Source organism: Sander lucioperca, chromosome 13 (assembly GCF_008315115.2).
Source record: "Sander lucioperca isolate FBNREF2018 chromosome 13, SLUC_FBN_1.2, whole genome shotgun sequence".
NCBI lineage: Eukaryota > Metazoa > Chordata > Actinopteri > Perciformes > Percidae > Sander > Sander lucioperca.
This window is the reverse complement of record NC_050185.1, coordinates 7,300,001-7,318,805: the sequence shown is the minus strand read 5'-3', so window position 1 is coordinate 7,318,805 and position 18,805 is coordinate 7,300,001. Positions and strand designations below refer to the sequence as shown.

The window sequence follows — 18,805 nt, the reverse complement described above, 5'->3', positions numbered from 1 at the left end:
TCCCCTGCGTGGAAAAAGAGGTTGCCAGGAAGATTAACCCAGCTTCCTTTTATAGCCTCTGACAAGAGGTTAAATCACACATTACACTGCCTGAAATGTCTCCTAGTAATTAGATCAAGAATATTACTCTCTCTTCTTCCCCTTGCAGACTGCAGCTGATCAAAGCCTAATGATGGTGTCAGTGCCACTGGCAGTGCTGGCTGGGTAAATCTCCCCATCGGGATGGCAATCTGTCAGGGCCGCAAGCCTTGCTAAACAGCACAGGACAAGAGTACAATGGTGCTCGACACAAAGTAGACTAAATGAACCGCGTCTTTCACCAACAAACTATCCATCGGCAGTGCACCATCCAAATTCACCGTAATGATGAAATATCTCTTTGTTTTGGGTCTAGGACTGCAAACTTTATATGTACACACTCAGCTGAGATGTATACAATGAGAGAGCTGCTGGTGACATCTGTGATTTTTATCCTAATAACCGTGAAACCCACCACCAGCGTATCTGCTGTCTTTCCATGCCAGAGTAGATCTAAGCAGCACCTGGTCCCTTGATGGGGTGAGGGGGCTACTGGCAGCGCAATGAGACCCTGGGACGTCAGATACAGAGCAAGACGAATGCTTCTCTGCCACACAGCAACATGACCTGCCTCAGGACTCTTTACACACGAGCACTTTCAAGTATGCCTTTCAAATTGTGGCCCACCCTTCTTCCTCTGCCCCCACCCCGTCTCCCTCTCTATCTCAATCACATTCTGCGGATGTTACACTACTTCAGGGGATATTTTCTGACTAATGCAAAATGGTTGTGCAGTAGCATGATAAAAGTTGGCATTTTCCTTTTCTAATTCAGTGCTTCCTTTGTAAACAACCTCGCATTTTCATGTGTGCGCACTTCCACACGCACGCGGGTTGCAAACACATCACACATAATGGTCAATTTCCATTATTTGCGGTCGCAAACAAAAGGGGGAAATGGCAGGAGATATGCCAATCATTTATCGTTGAAAGATGTCTGACAAAAGAGGCCCGTAAAAACTTGACAGCTTTTCTTTTTCACGTCAGTCCCCAGCACAACCAGCTCCTGAAAAAGGGGCCCCAGACAACAGACTCTGACCCCAATCTTAACCCCATACAGGTGGCACAGTGTGAACACAGGAAGCAGGAGTGCTATTCACAAGAGGCAGGGAGAAAATGTTGTTCTCACCCAAAGACCTGCTCTCAGAGATCATTTAGACAGGCACAAAGACAGCTCGATGCCAGTAAAGTGTATTTTAACGCGCTGAAAAGCAAATCCCCTTGAACACATTAATGGTAAAGACTCGTTCTCAGAAAAGCATCTGTTTAAGGGGGTTTTGAGAGTCACGATGTTAGATAAAACTCTACAACTGTGTAGCAACATTGTATAATGCTGTGAAGGCTGTTAATCTTTGTGTGTTGGCAGAAATGTTAAACCTATTAATGTCTGTGTGTGTGTGTGTGTGTGGGGGGGGGACATGCTCCTACTGTGTGACCAACAATCTTCATAATAAAAACCCTGTTATGATCATCTCAATGCACACAAACAGTATTGTCAAGTGTGGGCTTCTAGTTCAGGAGAATAATGCGACTCCTGTCCTATTGCTGCTCAACTGAGTCCAACTACAGAGTTGAACTATGAACTGTGATTACAGCCAGCATCACCCCCCCGCAGAGCGACAATTGCATCTCTGCACATTCTAGAAAAAGCAGCCAGCTGAAGACAGCAAATACACCAGAGAGGAGACATAAACAACGTAAGCTAGTTTGAGAGCTGCACCGATGTTTACTGTCTCACTAAGTGCATTTCATCCCCACTGTTTTCACAGCAGCGGCGGTATTTCAGCATGCAGTACAGAGGGGCTGCTGATGCCACAGGTCTGTGTACAGAGGGCTCAGTCACAGGCAGGAGAGACTGTTTGGACAATGTAGGTGTCAGACACACTGCCTGTCTGGAATAACGATTCAGTTCAGCCGCTACAAAACACCCTCTGGTTCCTTTATAGTGGAGGTAAAATAAAAAAACTAACTTGAGTGTTTTCCGAGTTTAACTGTTGAAAACCTGATAGGAATTTCTGCCTTGTTTGACTTGGTACGTTGCAATCAGTGAGAAAGGTCTGCATTCGCTTCAAACAGGCACCGAATGACATGCCAGAGATTAGCCACTGAAGGTCACAGTCTTCGCCTATCCTTTCAGACGCTTTTCACAACACAACCCTGGGCCCTTTTGAACAACAGGAAGAATGTCATCTGGTTACTTTTCAAGGCATTGAGATACCATTCACTGTGGCCAACAATGGTAGCAAACAGGACCAGAGGGTTAAGAGGTTATGAAGGGCCCCATTCTAAGCGCCGCTCGATCTCCAGTATGCCGCACGCACACAGAAAAAACACACCCACACACTGAGGCCTGGAGAAGTGGTGCAAGTTGATAAACTGAGGAGGGTCATGGCAAAGTGCCGTGCATTGACCGCTCGCCTCAACCTCAGTCCCTCCCCAGCAAAGCTCTTAACAAAGCAAGCCTCCGAGCGTCGACTGCTTTGTTAGGGCTTCACAAACACTCACTGCTTGGTCATTTTGGAGAATATAACTGTATGATACCCTAAACTCCATCTTTCAGGTTATTGTGTCTTGCCAAAGGTTACAAAGAGTAAAAAAAAAAAAAAAAACTATGTTTTATTACCAATTTCACAGAGCTACTCTCTTGGCAAGAGAATAAAACACTGGGATTTTGACTTTCAGAATAGTCAGAGAATGTAAGATAACTAGGCTTACAGTTAGGCAAGAACTGTGAAATGGAACATAACTGAAATTCTGGTATTGAAGAGTAACATTTCTCCAAACACACTATATCCTGTGTTCAATGACAAGACATTAACAAAAAATGATCTGCCATTATTCAGGTTGTAAAGCCTGTTCCAAACAGACTCTTAGTCTACAGCTTGAGCTGAAATCCTCAACCAATTTAGTCTCTAATGAACTCTCTGAAATATTAAAAATAAAGCCCAATTAGCCGACAGCATTTTACATCTCCCTCTATAATCCTCTGGTAGCTTAGCCTTATCTAATGTCTGCGCCAACTATGGCACTTTGAGCTCACTCTCCCTCTATCCCCTCCACTTGATATCCCCTACAGCTTTACTGGTGCTTTGTTGTGGCGTTCTTTCTGACCCTTCAGACCGGGTCAGACTCAGAGCCTCTCCGGTGGTGGCTAATAATGCCCTGATATGTACAGTTGGCATGGACGTTGGAAAACTGCAGCAATAACCGCAGACATGCTAATGGCGTCTATTAGGATTACTTAAGAGTGATATGGAACTCGCCTGGCAACCCCCTTTTACAGAGGGTTGGTATTGGGGGTGGAGAGTGTCAGTGGAGGGTCAGTGATCCGATTGAGGCGGCCTTATCTTGTGCCATAAACGGATAACAGTATCTGCCCTACTCTTCTGCTGTTACTGTGTGATGGAGGTGGATAAAGAACCCTGTTGTCTCCAGTACCTCTGAAAAGCCTGATCAGACAGATGCTGGCCTAAACCAAGCCTTGTTCCTCCTGCTGCTATGACTGCTGTTTTTGCCGTGAATGTCACCGGGAGGCTTAGATTCTTTCCTGATTGCCCTCAAGCTGAAGACACAACAATTTCGGAAAGCCCTTTGGTCTCGGTGTTTGTAACGTCAGGCTGCAGCACTCCCTGGCTTTAAGCCTCGGGTTTGCTGATTACGCAAACTACCCAGCAAGAGCAGGGCTTTTTGCCCTAATTGGACCTGCCGGCTAACATGCAAATCCATGCAAAAGAAAAAAAAGTCACAAAGAACACAAACATTCAGCAGACAAAGACACAAAATGTATCTTAAAATCAGGCTTAGTGCCTGTAGTCATTAAGCACAACATAAGACAACCCATGTGAACAAAACTAAATACCATCACAGCTAACCCACAACCTGAGCCCTGCAGGTCAGTCCCTTGCTCTCAGAGGTATCCAGAAGTTGTCCATGATGTCCTAGTAAACACCTAAACTGGATGTATCATGTGGCCCCAGTTCTTAACTGCCAGCCTGGCCTGCATTTGACCCTCACACTGGGTCTGCTGACTTTGACACAAACCAAACATCTGCCTTTTGTCTGAAAACAGACTCTTACAGCTGGGACGACATTGGGTGGCCTCACAGAACGTCTCTCCAAGTGGTGGGTGGCTGAGTGGGTGAGTATGGGCTGACAGCTGCCCTGGTGACTGGAGGATTGAAAGGTGGAGCCTACTTGCACATTATTGGTACCTGGTATGTCTCTGCCCTGCTGTCCGGGACAGGGGGTCAGCCTCATTTAGCAAATGGATGATATTCAACAAATGCAGCTCATCTAAAACTACTGGGGTGAGGAAAATAAAAATCTGCTATGCACATAAAATTCCCAGACAACACCTGCAGTGATTTAACAAACACAGGCCCCCGCTGGAATATGAAAGGAAGAAACGTATTGCATTGAGTAGAGCGTACCGTTACACATTTCCAATTCAAGTACCGTCTCTAAAATGCTACATCAAATGACTGGCTTTGAATAAACCAAAATGAGCCTCAGCCAAGTAGTTCATTCCAGCACAGAAAAGCATTGCATCAAAAAATGTGCTGATTAGTCAAGCCATTTCACAGTCAACAATCACAGAATCAGGATTGTTACTAATCAATGTATTTTAATGAGCTCCCTGTGAATCCCAACAACAGCTGAAACATAAAAAATGTGCTCAAGTTTTCTGGTTCACTCTTTGTACCTTGTGATCTGTTATTCATAGTCTTGCTATGAAGTCTCTAAGAAATAAAGCAGAGCTTTGATGTTATCCTCTTATTACTGCTGTCTGAGATGAGCCTAATGTTGGGAATCAGATCATTTGGCTGTCATGTGGAGAACCTTCTGCAACACAGAAACCCCCGGGATTCAGAGTAAGGTGCTCAGAATGATTGATTTTGCTCTGTGAAACCACTCACTAGTATCTGCTTTGCCATTTGCTTACAAGAAGAACGTTTGATACAGTGAGGATACTATCTAGAAAACTGTGTGGGCGCGCATATTACATTCACACTGAACTCTACTTTAAAACGTATCTTAAATACGTAGGTGTGTATGTTCTCTACAATATGTTATTTTTTCTGCTGTAGTTTAACCTTGTCTACAGGCAACGGTAGAATGAGAAGCTATAGCAGCCAAGATGCTACAAAAGTATTTAGAGGTAATTACTGCTCCTCTGCCCACAATGTAAATCAATATGTCCCAATATATCTGTCAGTGGTTGGCTGAAAAAAAAACAAAGCAACTTGCCTTCCTGTCAAGTTGCCCTCAGCAAAGACTCTGGGTTTGTGGTGACAGGTCAAAGAGTCAGCACATGACTCACTGGCAAAGGAGGAGAGACACTTTGAAAAGCCATGCAGAGATCTAATTAACACATGCATTCAAGTGGTATTTCAATTTGGCGGAACGCTGTAATTTTCTACAATGCTGACCAGCATGACATGAACAAACTAACCAGATGCTCCTGACACTCGGGCTTATCTGCTGCCATTAGAAGTAAGATCTAACACACAAATCAGACGTTAATAAAAGTAAATACATGTTGAAAAGGACACAAAAGTCAAACTTTTATTTCTAATACTACGCTGTAAGGTACTCCAAAATCTATACATTTACTGTTGTCACAATATCTCATAGTACCTTTGAAACAAACTCATCTCTTCTAGGTAACTGTCAGATTGCTGTCATTAGAAGAAGACTGCATTTTACAGATGGAGGAGAGGCTTAGCAGTCATTTGTTTTTAGGACCTAATTAATCTTCATTGTGCTGGGACAGATAGCAACCCAATGCAAAAAAGGGTTCATTCTACACGATAATTGCAGGGAGTCTAGGGGCCTGAGTTTCCCAGACAACAAGGTCTGAAATTTAATTATCTGCTCTTTGGAAAATGTAGGGGTAGAAAGCTACATTGCCAAACTGCACTTTTGGGCAAGTAATGTCAGGCTCTTGTTTGAGTAAGCACAGGATATCACTGAGCACATCCTCCCTGCTGCCATTAACAAGGCAGTGTCACCTTTGTTAATGTAAAGGAAAGATAATGGCTTTTTTTTTTAACATAACGACAGATTTATTCAACTTGAGAAATCGTCATGCAAATGTAGACTAAACAGTTTTCATGTCTCGACATTACTCAGTTTTATCATCTTACCATGTGCAGAGTAAACCCGATCACTTCCATAGTCCAGTCAGTCACAGGAGTGTTGCTTTACTGCGGTTTTTTAATCATATCCGTCAAGCTCCATGACATTATAGACCGACTACAACAATAAAGCCAGACTCAGAGCAGCCAAAGACAACACGGACAGGCTGTGGCAACATTAACATTCCGCCGTGTAAAGATCAGGCTTGGAGGGGGTGAAACATCGATAGGATCCCATTAGTTAAGTGTGCCCTTAGGTTACCTGAAATTTGATCAGAGACAGACCTTTTCCTTCCAGACACGAAGCATTAGACGCTATGGCAAAAAGCTGCTCTCCTCTGAAACTACTCCTCCTCCTCCTCCTCCTCCTCCTCCACCTCCTCAGTGGTCGAGGTTGTGCGGCAGGATCAGGATGAGCCCGGTGACGTCAACCTTTTGTTATCACCTTTAACACTTGCCTTTGCAGGTGGAAACACTTTCCTCTGTCTTTAAATTGAGAGGTGCTATTTGCAGACACGCTGCGAGCGAGGAGCGTACACAACATTTGTATCACAAGTGAACACGACTGACACTCTACATATGAATATAGATATGCGTGTCTTAATGAGTATATCGGATACTAGCAGTGGGAGACAACTTAGCGACATATATACCATACTTTGAATAGCATAAGATAACTTCATCCGCAGCTGGCTTCTTCCAGGAAAGGAACTTATCATTTCTCTTGAGGGGTGACACAGAACTATCTGCATCATGCTCATGGAAATCATAATGATGAAGATGTAATCATGATGATGATTTGGCAAGCAAAGGGAGCTATCCTTAATCCTCACTGGTTGTTGTCATAATGTAAAAAAAAAAAAAAACTAGCTTAACAGCTCTACTACACAAGCACAGTTTCATTCAGGTAACACCAGCTTTGAACAAGAATGTACGGCTCCTTTAGTGCCTGAATAAACATGTTTGCCTCATAAAAGACAGTTAAGCCGCGAGGGTTTACAGTAGATATACAGACAATACAGGGGACCAGCACAGTAGCTATAAACCTGCATGTTGCCAGTCAGTGTGCCAGCTGACTGCCTAGGCTCCTGGCTAGCTAACCTAGCCAGCCAGTCTGAAACATACACAGTCCCATTGTTGCCTTCGTAAGCTTTCCTAATATGTATGCCACAATTTGAGAGGATGTCACACAGTGTCGGACAGCAGCCGTGTTATCAAAATACAACTACTTACTCTCCGTTTACCTCTGCGAAAGGCATCGTTTAGTACGTCGCCATGGTTTAAAACAGACAGATTTTCTCCCGTTGCCCTGCGCTGCCGAATCACTGCTGGCTGGCTGCTGCTGTCTGCGGCAGCAACTTCTGGCGCATGCGCAGTAACTGGGACCGTACCAGACTGCGATGTGCGCTGCGCAGGACAGCCGAGTGGTTTAAAGGTACAGTCAGTGTGAAATTTAATTGGACGTCTAAATATTTGTAGGATGTATGCCAAGTTGAAGGTGAAATTAGTAAAATAACATATTAAATCATTGTGCCAGCTATATAATATCAAAATACATGACAAACTCTAGCAAAATAATAGTAACAATAATGATAATTTCATGGGGTGCATATGGTGCTAAATCAGCTTTGCAAATAATGTGACCAGTGCTGGAAAGTAACAAAACATATTTAGTCAAATACTGTACCTATGTACAGTTTTGAAGCACTTAAATTGAGTATTTCTACTTATGCTACTTCTACGCCACTATATTTCAGAGGGAGATATTGTACTTTTTACTCCACTAGATTGATTTGACAGAGTAGTTATAGTTGGCTCCACCTTGCCTAGTTATGACATCAAAATGCCATTTAGCCTATATGTTAATGCACTAATAATAATAATAATAATAATAATAATAATAATAATAATCCCATCATATATACAAATTTAACATTCTGAAAGAGGCCATTATGGATAGTGAGTACTGTTAGCTTTTATACTTTCAGTATATTTTGCCAACAATACTTCCATACTTTTAGTTAGGCAAAATTGAATACAGGTCTTTTACTTGTAAAGGAATACACTGTGGTATTGTTAGGACCTGATTACCTCTTCCACAACTTTAATGTGAGTGCAATTTAAAGTCAAATCACCCAAAACCTGAGATATATTCTACAATTTGTTTTGTTTTTAACAATTAGTAATTGTCTTCTCATTGCACTTAGACAGACAAATGACAGAAAAGTAAAAATTCTCAAGATCAACTGTGTTCCCCTCATGATTCACACACGTGCACAGAAGACGAAACTCAATTATCCCAACCCTTGAAGATGAGAGTGTATAGTGAATTCTTGGGTTGTAATGAAGTAATGATGTAGCATTTAGTAAGCAATAATGGGTTTAAGAAGAAAAAAACCTAAACATGTCTTAAAAAGGTACTTAGCATCACGAGATTCTCCGAGATGATCGATGATTTGAGTTTTGATGATGATGATGATGATAATGAAGGTCTAACATTTTGCTCTAGAATCTCCCATAGGTGTTCAGCTGAGATGACCTGGTGACTGTGAAGGCCAGAGCCTATTCACATGATTTTCATACTCATCAATCTAGTTTGTATTCAGTGAGCCACTGTGCCCTAAGGAAGCATCTGCATTCATTCTAACTCATTCAAGTTTTTCCTTATTTCTCCAAAAGTAACTTAATTGATAAAGATCACTTGTATGTATATTATTTTGAGCAACATGCCAAATGTTGCTTGCAAACCAGAACATGAAGCCTAAACCACTTGTGTTGTTAGCAGGGATACCAAAAAAATCCAATTACTTCCATTGTTTTGGGGTGATGACCGTGTTTTTTGAAAGCATTTAAAATCGACACCATCTGCATGGCTCGGTACCACTAGGGGTATGTGGGAAAATATGTATTGTTGTAATTTGGGTGAACAGACCAAAAACACCCACTGAGAAGCCACCAAATTTGTGTCAAGGATGTCACAAATCTCTAACACATTCAGTCATGTATATTGTTACCAATCATTCTTTCTTGCATCAACATCTTCCGTTTACCTTTTTAAAAAATCCAGCTTGTTTTACTGGCCCAAGTGTAATACTCATCTGGTACACGGGCACAGGATTTGCCTTGGGCTGTATTGCTCTTGCATTTTGCATCATTGTGCTCTTCACATATTGTATTATGAATCTTCTTGGGAAAGATAAAACCCAGGGAGAAGACTCCACGGTCTCTAGTGTCACATGCTTTGTGATTTGATGAAAGGTTCTATTTGTGCAGCCTGATGTGTATAGCTCCCTAATCAAACACTTATATTTCTGTGACAACTAAAATAAATTACTCCATTTCAACCACCCACCTGCCCTCTCCACAGTATTGATACCATTTTATTACCAGAGAGAGACAGATGGACAGCACTGAACATTGTGGCAAGTTATGGGAATGCTGGAGAATGTGTGCTTGCAGCCATATCTTGTCAGGTTAGAACCTGCACAAAAGTAATCAAATAAGATGATGAGGGAGAAAATTACACAAGTTTAACTCCACAAACAGTTCAGATATAAAGCATTGTGAAGGATAACTCCACGGCCTGGGTTCCAGATCGGACTGGGTTTATTACAATATTCCAGCCAATTTAGGGCTGCAAGCTTCACTTCCCCCATCCTCAGCAAGTGAAAGAGGGGAGAATTTGGTCTGAAAGCCCAATCACACACAGCGCTCTGAGTCCAGCAGGTGGGGAAGTAGCAGCAGCAGGCTCCATCATGCAATAATACAAAGTTAATGATGCAGAATGGTGTCTTTCTCCATACCAAAGAAGACGTCAATACAGGATGTTTAAGAATGCTGTTCCTAATTACGCTTTTTAAATTCACCGCTGACGTGATTGCTGATTTCAAAGAGAGGCACTATTGATCCACTTCACAGACAAGTCCCATCGATTGCAAATCTAGAATGAATCAAAGTTTGTTTTCCCTTTATCTCCCCCACTGAGCGAGAGATTGTACAATCAGAGCATCAGTGTGACCTATATGAGTAGTTTGGGAGCTAAATCACCTCTTTTTAAAAAAAAAAAAAAAAAGCAGCCTGCATGAGCAAGGGCGTTTGGAGCAGTGGTTGTTGAATCCAGGGACCTCGGAGGACCTTCAGGGCATCACGTAAGACCTAACCGTTAAATGTCACTGCTTTTTTCATTTATCAAGTATGGAAATTCATCCATCCACTCATTAATCTGTGGGATCCTTTACAAATAGCTTATCTGTGTTGGAGTCCTCAGCATGAAAAAGTTCAGAAGCTGCTGTTTTATAGACAGTCAGCCAGCTGTGCAGCATCACGCCTCTCACTGCAATCAGTGGTGATGGAGTGATGGATGCTCCGACGCACTGACAGATTGTTCTTTCCCAACCCCTGTTAACATGCCCCATGGCTCAAGCTTATTATTCTATGAACTTTGTTATTCCTCATGAGCAGCCAGATCTTCCTATTAGTGCACAGGCTGCCAGTTATTGCATGTCTAATCCCAGCTAGTGTCTGACATCACCTGCAGAAAAAAATCTGCATATTCAGGGAGATTGGACCTATTCCCTATCAATACAAAGTGTTCTGTTAGAATAACAGAAAACAAGATTGATTAGGAATCAACAGCGCACTGAATTGCAGCATCAAAGGGAGGTTTTCCATCACACCATGCTGAATCTCATTGGCAAGTGCACTTCAAAATGGCAAAGTGGGCTACAGCTTATGATTAACTGGTCTGCAGGCGAAGCCTTTTTGTCTTTTTTTTTAAAGAGAGAGAGCTCTTTCTGAAGGCCAAAGTTAATACAGTCATAGAAAGAACTCTGATACACTCCCACGTGAAATGGCCATGTGAGGAAAGCCCGGAGGGAGAAAAGGCCTTGAATGAATTTGAGAGGAGAGAGAGAGGGAGAGTGGGAGGGAGGCAGATAGAGAGAGTTCAAACATTACTGATCCTCAAATATCCTTTTGGTTTCTGGTTCAATTGGAATTCGGCAGTAAGTGTCTGCTAAAAGCTCCATTTTTGTTGCCCTTCCATTGCTGCTGAGCTTTTAGAGTTAGATGATGACAGATTGTGAGCTACCTGATATCCTTCATCATCCTCCAGTAGTGGGGTTTGTCTCACCCCGAGCAAGTCCTCGAGGACTAACAAACAGCCGGCGTGTTTTGATGGACTACAGGGAGACATCTGCTCTGCCTGGCTTTGCCATACAGAATGAAAATAACATGTTACAGTAATAAATCAATATGCAAACGGTGTCCTTTTAGCCTGCTGATTAACCTGACAGACTTCATGGTTATCAAGTCATTATATCAGCCTGTCATTGTGAATTAGCACTGAAGAGCTAGAGGGTGGGAGTAGGACAGCATGCATAGTTTTCCTCAGGTCGCCATATTGCTTTAAGCGTGGATGTTCGATATAACCTCAACAACATTGTCACAACTGTGCTTCGAGCACCCTCGGGGATACGCTCGGTTCTGTGTTCTCAGGGGACAAGAGGAAAAGAAAAAGTCTGCACAGTGCAATCTGATTTGTGGTTATAGGCACACCATCCCTCACAGAGTAATCTAGAGAATTTCACCCCAGCCAAAAGATCCTTTGAGCGCTGTCATCCATTATAAACTGTGAGTTGCTCATGTCGGCAGATGTGTGTGTGCATTATGATGAGCTGATTTGGAATTGCCATTGGCTGATTTTAGCCTCTGAATATCTTACCTAGACAGGTGGCTTCAAAACTGGGACCACAGGGTGGTGGTGGTGGTGGTGGTGGGGGGGGGTTACAGAGGGTTTGCTGCAAAATTATGAATTAATAGATGTCATTATTTTAGATATTAATGTACATGTACATTTCAAATAACCATGTGATTATTTTATATGTCAAAATGATTTTAAGGCCGTTTTTGTCTGATGAGGATTTCCTCTCTTACTCTTAGTTCCTCTAAATTACATTATCTTCTACGTCAAAAAAACCCCCAAAAAACTGACTGAAGTTGTGTCAATCAGGAGACATTTCAATGTGTCCTCCTGTTGACAAAACTCGTTGGTCCGTGATCAAATTGGTATTTGACTTTAAAAGCTTTTGTTCCGGATACTAGTAGGATGGAGGAACATGTTGCAGTTGACACATCGGTCGCCAGGGGGCGGTGTAGCTTCCACTCGAACCTCTGTGAGGACGCTCTTCATAGCGGAACACGTTTCTCTTTGGCCAAAGCAACATGGTTTCACCCTGTGGCCAATGTGAATGTAAACAAGCGGCTCACCTCTGAAACGATTATAGCCGCTTTTCGACCGTCTGCTGTCATATCATCTGAATCAAAGCTCAATGGCTTTCAGAGTGTGTAGTCGGTTTTTCAGAGACTCCGCCGTCCTCTCCAGACTGGTCGTCGTGTCTGCTCGACAGGAAAGTGCGTCATGGCTTCTCACAGCGGGTCAGTCCCAAACAAGTGCTTCTGCTGCTCATTTCTTATTATTTCTCAGCAAATACAAGACATTGGGCTGCTAGTAAAAGCATGGGATAAATACAAGCTCAGTCCAGTAACGTAGACTGACGTTTAAAGGGAGCAGGGCGATAAAATAAATCCGGGCATCTCTTTGCTTTTCTGAGGCACATACAATCAGCTAAAATGTAAATAAAATGCTATGCTGCTTTTAATTACCACCAATGGACCTTTTTTCACAGCAGACATTTTTGACTTGTCATAGTAGGAAAAGCACAGCTGAAATTGATAACTTAACCATGGCTCAATTCCATCAAGTGTCCCAGTAAGCTATTTCAGTGAGCATGCATGCACAATACCAGGGCCTCTCCTAAGTGGAATGCAGCCATCATTAATGGTTTTGAATACACCTGTGTTTTTCCTACTATGACATGTCAACATGTCTGCCGTGAAAAAGGTCTATAACGCCTGTGTCATCCGAGACGATGTGTGGAATGGTAGACAGAGTAACAGGCAGAATAAATGACAGAAAATGACTACATGTCAAGTGAAAACGTTGTGATTTTCTACTGTGATACTGCATCAACCTGGCAGAATTTAAAGCCTCCCTTCCACTCCAATATGTGTTTTACTTATTGTTAATTCACTTTGAACTTCCCTGTGCACAATGGTACAGAGTTTGACACTAGAACATTGTTTTTACATTCATCTGCTGAATGAGGAACGTTTCGCTGTGCTAACCTTAAAGAGTACACACAAGCTTGATTTTTGTGACATCACAAAGGCCAATCATGGTCCAGTAATGCAACTTACAGAAGTGTGATGTGGAAACCTGAAACCACCAGTGCACATACACTGAGGATAGACTTTACAGTGAAGTAGGAGACAGCTTGTATCCAGCATGTCTGTATTTTTCAAGGAGGGAGAAGGAGTAGATGTCATTTGAGGTAATTTTATATGTCTGAAGGGGATCTTTAAAGATTTGTCAGGCTCACATGCTGGGCATACTGGGTTTGAGTGGGTCACCCTATACCCCATCCCTGCGTTTGTTTGAACTAGGGCCACCTATTTTCATTATGGAGACAATCTTTTTTTTCTAACTAATCAAATAGTAATATATATTTTTTAAAATGGTTAAAGCTGTTCATCACAAGAAGGGGATGTCTTCAAATTGCTTCAAGACCCTAGCAATATTTAACCTTTATGTAATTTACAATACTGTAATAATATAAAATAGAGAAAAGTAGTAAATCCTCTTTTGTTTTCTTGATAAATGACTCAAACAATTAATCGGATATCAGAACGATTGGCAGTTTTCTGGCGATCGATTAATCGGCTAATCGATACTATTAATAATAATAATAATAAAAATACTTTTTAGCAACAAGCAGACTTTCAATAAGCTTTGTAATTTTTGTGTAAAACAGTGTAAAGCATTCACAGTAAATTTTCTATAGTTCCCAAATGACTACTAAATCTGCACAATCACTCCGTAATGAATCACAGATGGTTCTGTGATTAATTTAATGAGTTTTTGAGGAGAAACATCTGAATGCTATATTATGCCGTGTCATATTAACATCATCCAAGTAAGCACAATTAATCAGTTACCTTGCAGCCCTGCTGGCAGCGAAGTGACGGAGATGTTGATTTCTTTACAGGAAACGCTGCCTGCAGCCGAGGAGGGAGGAACGCATTTATCTTCACTCCTGCTTGCTTTATTACATCAGAGGCATTTCTCAGCAGACTGATGAAAGGCAAAGCAGCGGAGGCAGACGGCAGTTTTTATCGCCTTCCAGCCTCAGTTCCGCCGGACAGTGGTAATCAGACCACTGCCTCAGAGATTTACATCACTACACTCATCTGATCATTCGGGCCCAGCCTTTTTCCAAATTCTGCCGACGTCATCCTGCCATCAATCTGATCTAGGTTTTTTTTTTTTTTTTACTGCTGTCATATTTACTTCTATTGTCTGTCTAATGATTCATTTTGTTTGTGTGTTTTTCAGGTGAACAATTATCTTTGTTACTGAGACATCCAGATCAGCCTGACAACCCAAAGGTTTTAAAAGTTGCCATAATAGGTGCCCCAAATGCTGGGAAGTCCACATTGTCCAACCAGCTCCTTGGCAGAAAGGTATTTGTCTTAAGTGTCCTTTTCTTTAAACCTACACACTATAATGGATCTGAGGAGGAGAATGAGATGGTGGTCATTTTGTAAAGCCAATGATTATTTCTTAAAGGTGTTTGCTGTTTCCAAGAAAGTACACACTACGCGGTCACGTGCCCTGGGCGTCCTAACAGAGGATGACACACAGATAGTAAGAGCTTTCTCATGTCTCCTATCTATGTCTGTTATTACGAATAATGCCATTCAAAAACCAAACTTTAAAACTTGTGTGTTGTTTTGTAGATTTTACTGGACACTCCTGGTCTCACCACTGTATCAAAGGTCAAAAGGTGCCTTTCTTTTTCTTTTTTCTTCTTTCTTTCTGTAGTCAACGTGCAGTATTATTATACAGTGTAATATATGAATGGACCCTCTGTTTCCACAGACACCAGCTGGAGAAGACTTTGCTCGTGGATCCCTGGAACACAGTCAAAGAAGCTGACCTAAGTATGATATAAATTCACTCTGAGCCTTTTATTAGTTGAACCCGAGTTCTCTTTTTGCAGCTTTCGTATAACAGATCTAACATTAGGAGTTTCAAGGGGTTTATAATTGGAACTGTGTCCATTCCCAGTGGTAGTCTTGGTGGATGTGGCTGACAGATGGATGTGCAGCAGGCTTGACCTGGAGGTGCTCAAATGCCTGGCCCAGCACCCTGACACCCCTGCAATCTTGGTCCTCAATAAGGTATTCTTCCACAGAATGATACTGGCCGGGCACTGTAGCTTTCTGCAAACTTTACTCAACTATTTGAGGGACTATTTACAGGTGCAGATTAATCAGTTTGGTGTTCTAGTATTTAAAGCAGCAGGCAATTCAATTCAATTTTATTTATAGTGACAAATCACAATTTCAATCAATCAAAACAAGTTATCTCAGGACATTTTATAGATAGAGTAGATAAATACAGAAATATGACTCGTAATACTTAAAGCAGTGGGTATAATGGAAGGATGACAGTGTATGTGAAATCAAAATAAAATAAACTAGAAGAAACATGTCACTCAGTGTGCAACAGTTTTTAATAGTTTTTGGACAGCAATGGAACTCTATGAGGAATACGCTATATCAGGATTTGGATACATGAGCAATAATTAATTAGTATAGCAGGATCAATCTGTTGTTGGTTTTGGTCTTTTCGTGGGATCTGTAGACAATCAGAAAAATATAGAATATCACCAAACCTGAACATTTCCCACAACATTTAAAGAAATGTTCAACTGCACTGAAGAGTTTTACCGATGTCTTCACTGATGCTCCTCTGTTTTCCAGATAGACCTGGTTAAGGCTAAGGACCGGCTGCTGGATTTCACAGCAGAGTTGACGTGCGGAGTGGTGAACGGACGCAGAATGCGGATCAGGCCAGTGATCAAGCCTCCATGGGCTGAGAAGAGGCCAGAGAGGGGGTCCGAGTTGCCGCTGGACGAGGACAACGCGGAGCCCGAGGGCAGCGCTGAGCCAAACTCTGTGCTGAGCAAAGAGCAGCTGAAGGCGCTGAAGAGCCAGCAGGGCTGGCCGCACTTTAAGGACGTCTTCATGCTCTCCTCTGTGGACAGAGATGACGTGGAGACACTGAAGGTACACGTTAGATTATGGTCACAGCAGGGAAAACTGTGAACAGGATACAAGTATGTTTTAGGTTTATAAGAAAGCTCAACTTCGGTATTGGTCTCATCTCATTTCTGTTTTTTTATCAATCAGAATCAATCATTTTATTCCATAAAAATAACCTTTCTTTTATTTCGTTGTCGAAGAGCTACTTTATGGCTGCGGCGAAGCCAGGATCGTGGCAGTACCACAGTGAGGTCCTGACGGACCAGAGTCCAGAGGAAGTCTGCACCAACATCATCAGAGAGAAGCTTCTGGAGTATCTGCCCCAGGAAGTGCCCTATTCAATGACACAGGTGAACCAATTTGGCAGGGACACTCTTAGTCACACGTGATGATAAGCTGACAGCTAACTGACTACACCAATCACATCTCACTGCACTGACTCTGTGGCTAAAGCCATCCATACTCACGTTCACTCTACATGCTGACATGTGCTTTGAAGCAGCTTTTGGCCCCAGCCTCCATCTGCTTCACTTTTGCTTTTCATATGCACCCTGGAGGGCCATTTTGTATACGCCATGTCCCATTCAGGGCATTATTTTCATTGCTCTCTGCATGTTATTTATCATGTTGGTCTGTATTAACTGCTACTGTAGAATTCCTGCATCCACAGGTGTGGAATCACACCATCAAGTCAAACTGTATTACAGTCTTCATTTGTTATGTGTTTCTGACAAACTAACAAACACATGAATAGACATTGCAAAACATTGGACACAGTCAGGCTCATCTGGAGGACATCTTTAATACACATGCAAAGAACTCTGGGATATGTAGTAGTGGTCACTGCTCTAAGCCAAGAGCTGACTTCCACATTGACCAACACTTTATTGACTTTTGTAGAAGTGAGTACATTTTTCTGTTTTGTGATTAACAATTTTAAAGCAGCCATATTATGCTCATTTTCAGGTTCATAATTGTATTTTAAGGTTGTACCAGAATAGGTTTACATGGTTTAATTTTCAAAAAACACCATATTTTTGTTGTACTGCACCGCTCTCTCTCACTGCTGCAGATCCTCTTTTCAGCTGGTCTCTGTTTTAGCTACAGAGTGAGACCTCTTTTCTTCTCCTTCTTCTGTACTATCTTTGATTGCACTGCACATGCCCAGTAGCTCAGATGTAGATCATGTCAGCTAGCTAGCTCCATAGACAATAAAAGAAAGGCTGTTTCTACAACTTTGGTCAGTTACAAGGCAGGATTAGCTGGGAGACTTCTAAATGAGGGCGCACATGTAAGTAGTTCTTTTGTAGATTATGGTGAACTTGTGTGTGTTGTAGCAGTGCTTTGCTATTGAGAACGAGGTAGCATGCTAGCGTTAGCATGCTAGCGGTAGCATGCTAGCGTTAGCATGCTAACGCTACGAGCTAATGGTTGCGGTTAGCCTGCTCGTTTCGGCTTGTGACGTCACAAGCCGTGCCGATTTTGAACAGCTCACCCAGAGACTGAAGGCAGGACACATTCAGAAACTGTATCTCACTCTAAACAGCATGGATGGATTTTTTTCAAAGTTTGTATGTGTGTGGAAGCACCAGAGACACAACATAACACCCCAAATCCCAGAAAAAGTGTTTTTTTTCATAATATGGGCACTTTAATTAATAACAATTTTTTTTTTAACAACATACAAAACACACGGCTCGCTACATGAACACATCACCCCCCCCTCCCTTTTGTCATCACCACCCACTCACTCTCAAAAATCAAGAAAAGATGTGACAGTGACTACAATTTTCAAGACCATTCAACAAAATAGTAACAAAATAGACAATAAACCGTAATTGAAATAAACATATGTATAAATGACAACACCATAAGTCCATCATACACATCTCTTCCCAGCACAGAGCTACTTAGGAGCCCTCCAGAAAGCTCAGGTACCTTCCCCATTTTCTAGTGTAGACATCCAACCTGACAAACTGTTTATATGACATCTTTTCAAACGCCGCCACCCTAGCCATCTCACAAGCCCCCTCCTGGGTTGACGGCACCCCTTCATTCTTCCATCCTCTTAAAATAATCTGTCCGTCTATCATTTAACTAGTGAGTACATTGTTAATATATTTAAATGTTTCTGTTTCAGTCTGTTGAACTCTGGCAGGAAGGAGAAAGTGGTGAGCTCGATATTTCTGTCAAACTTTATGCCAAGAAAGATACTCACATGGTAAGTGCTCTCCACACATTTCTGTTTTTTTAAAATGTGTTTTGTGTAAAGAATTTGTAGGTCCTGTGTACTAAATATGAGCTTTGACTCATCTGTAAATATACTGTATGTCCATGTGAGTATTTTAAGTATTGGGTTAGTTTGGCATACATTTAATTTTAATTTGGGGTTTTTTTCAATGTCAAGGGACATACATCTAAGCC

General features: G+C 42.0%; 2 protein-coding genes across 6 annotated transcripts in view; one reads left to right on the top strand and one right to left on the bottom strand.

The window, feature by feature from the left end:
• fam222ba (family with sequence similarity 222 member Ba) overlaps nt 1-7,608 on the bottom strand; it is a 32,360-nt gene extending 24,752 nt beyond the window's left edge. The window contains exon 1 of one of the 4 annotated variants that reach the window (XM_031310743.2): nt 7,448-7,608. The gene's annotated coding sequence lies outside the window, so the exon portion shown is untranslated. The other 3 variants (XM_036008952.1, XM_036008953.1, XM_036008951.1) reach the window with 3 other exon arrangements.
• Nucleotides 7,609-12,370: 4,762 nt separating this feature from the next.
• The window catches only part of eral1 (Era-like 12S mitochondrial rRNA chaperone 1), a 9,234-nt gene continuing 2,799 nt past the window's right edge, over nt 12,371-18,805 (top strand). For both annotated transcript variants that reach the window (XR_004894926.1, XM_035990927.1), the window contains exons 1-10: nt 12,371-12,649; nt 14,320-14,478; nt 14,667-14,794; nt 14,901-14,978; nt 15,071-15,117; nt 15,213-15,274; nt 15,402-15,514; nt 16,100-16,405; nt 16,582-16,731; nt 18,522-18,602. Coding sequence is in view for 1 of the 2 variants with exons in the window: in XM_035990927.1 (XP_035846820.1) it covers nt 12,544-12,649; nt 14,320-14,478; nt 14,667-14,794; nt 14,901-14,978; nt 15,071-15,117; nt 15,213-15,274; nt 15,402-15,514; nt 16,100-16,405; nt 16,582-16,731; nt 18,522-18,602 (1,230 nt within the window). In the remaining variant the exon portion in view is untranslated. The remainder of the gene's footprint in view (nt 12,650-14,319; nt 14,479-14,666; nt 14,795-14,900; nt 14,979-15,070; nt 15,118-15,212; nt 15,275-15,401; nt 15,515-16,099; nt 16,406-16,581; nt 16,732-18,521; nt 18,603-18,805) is intronic.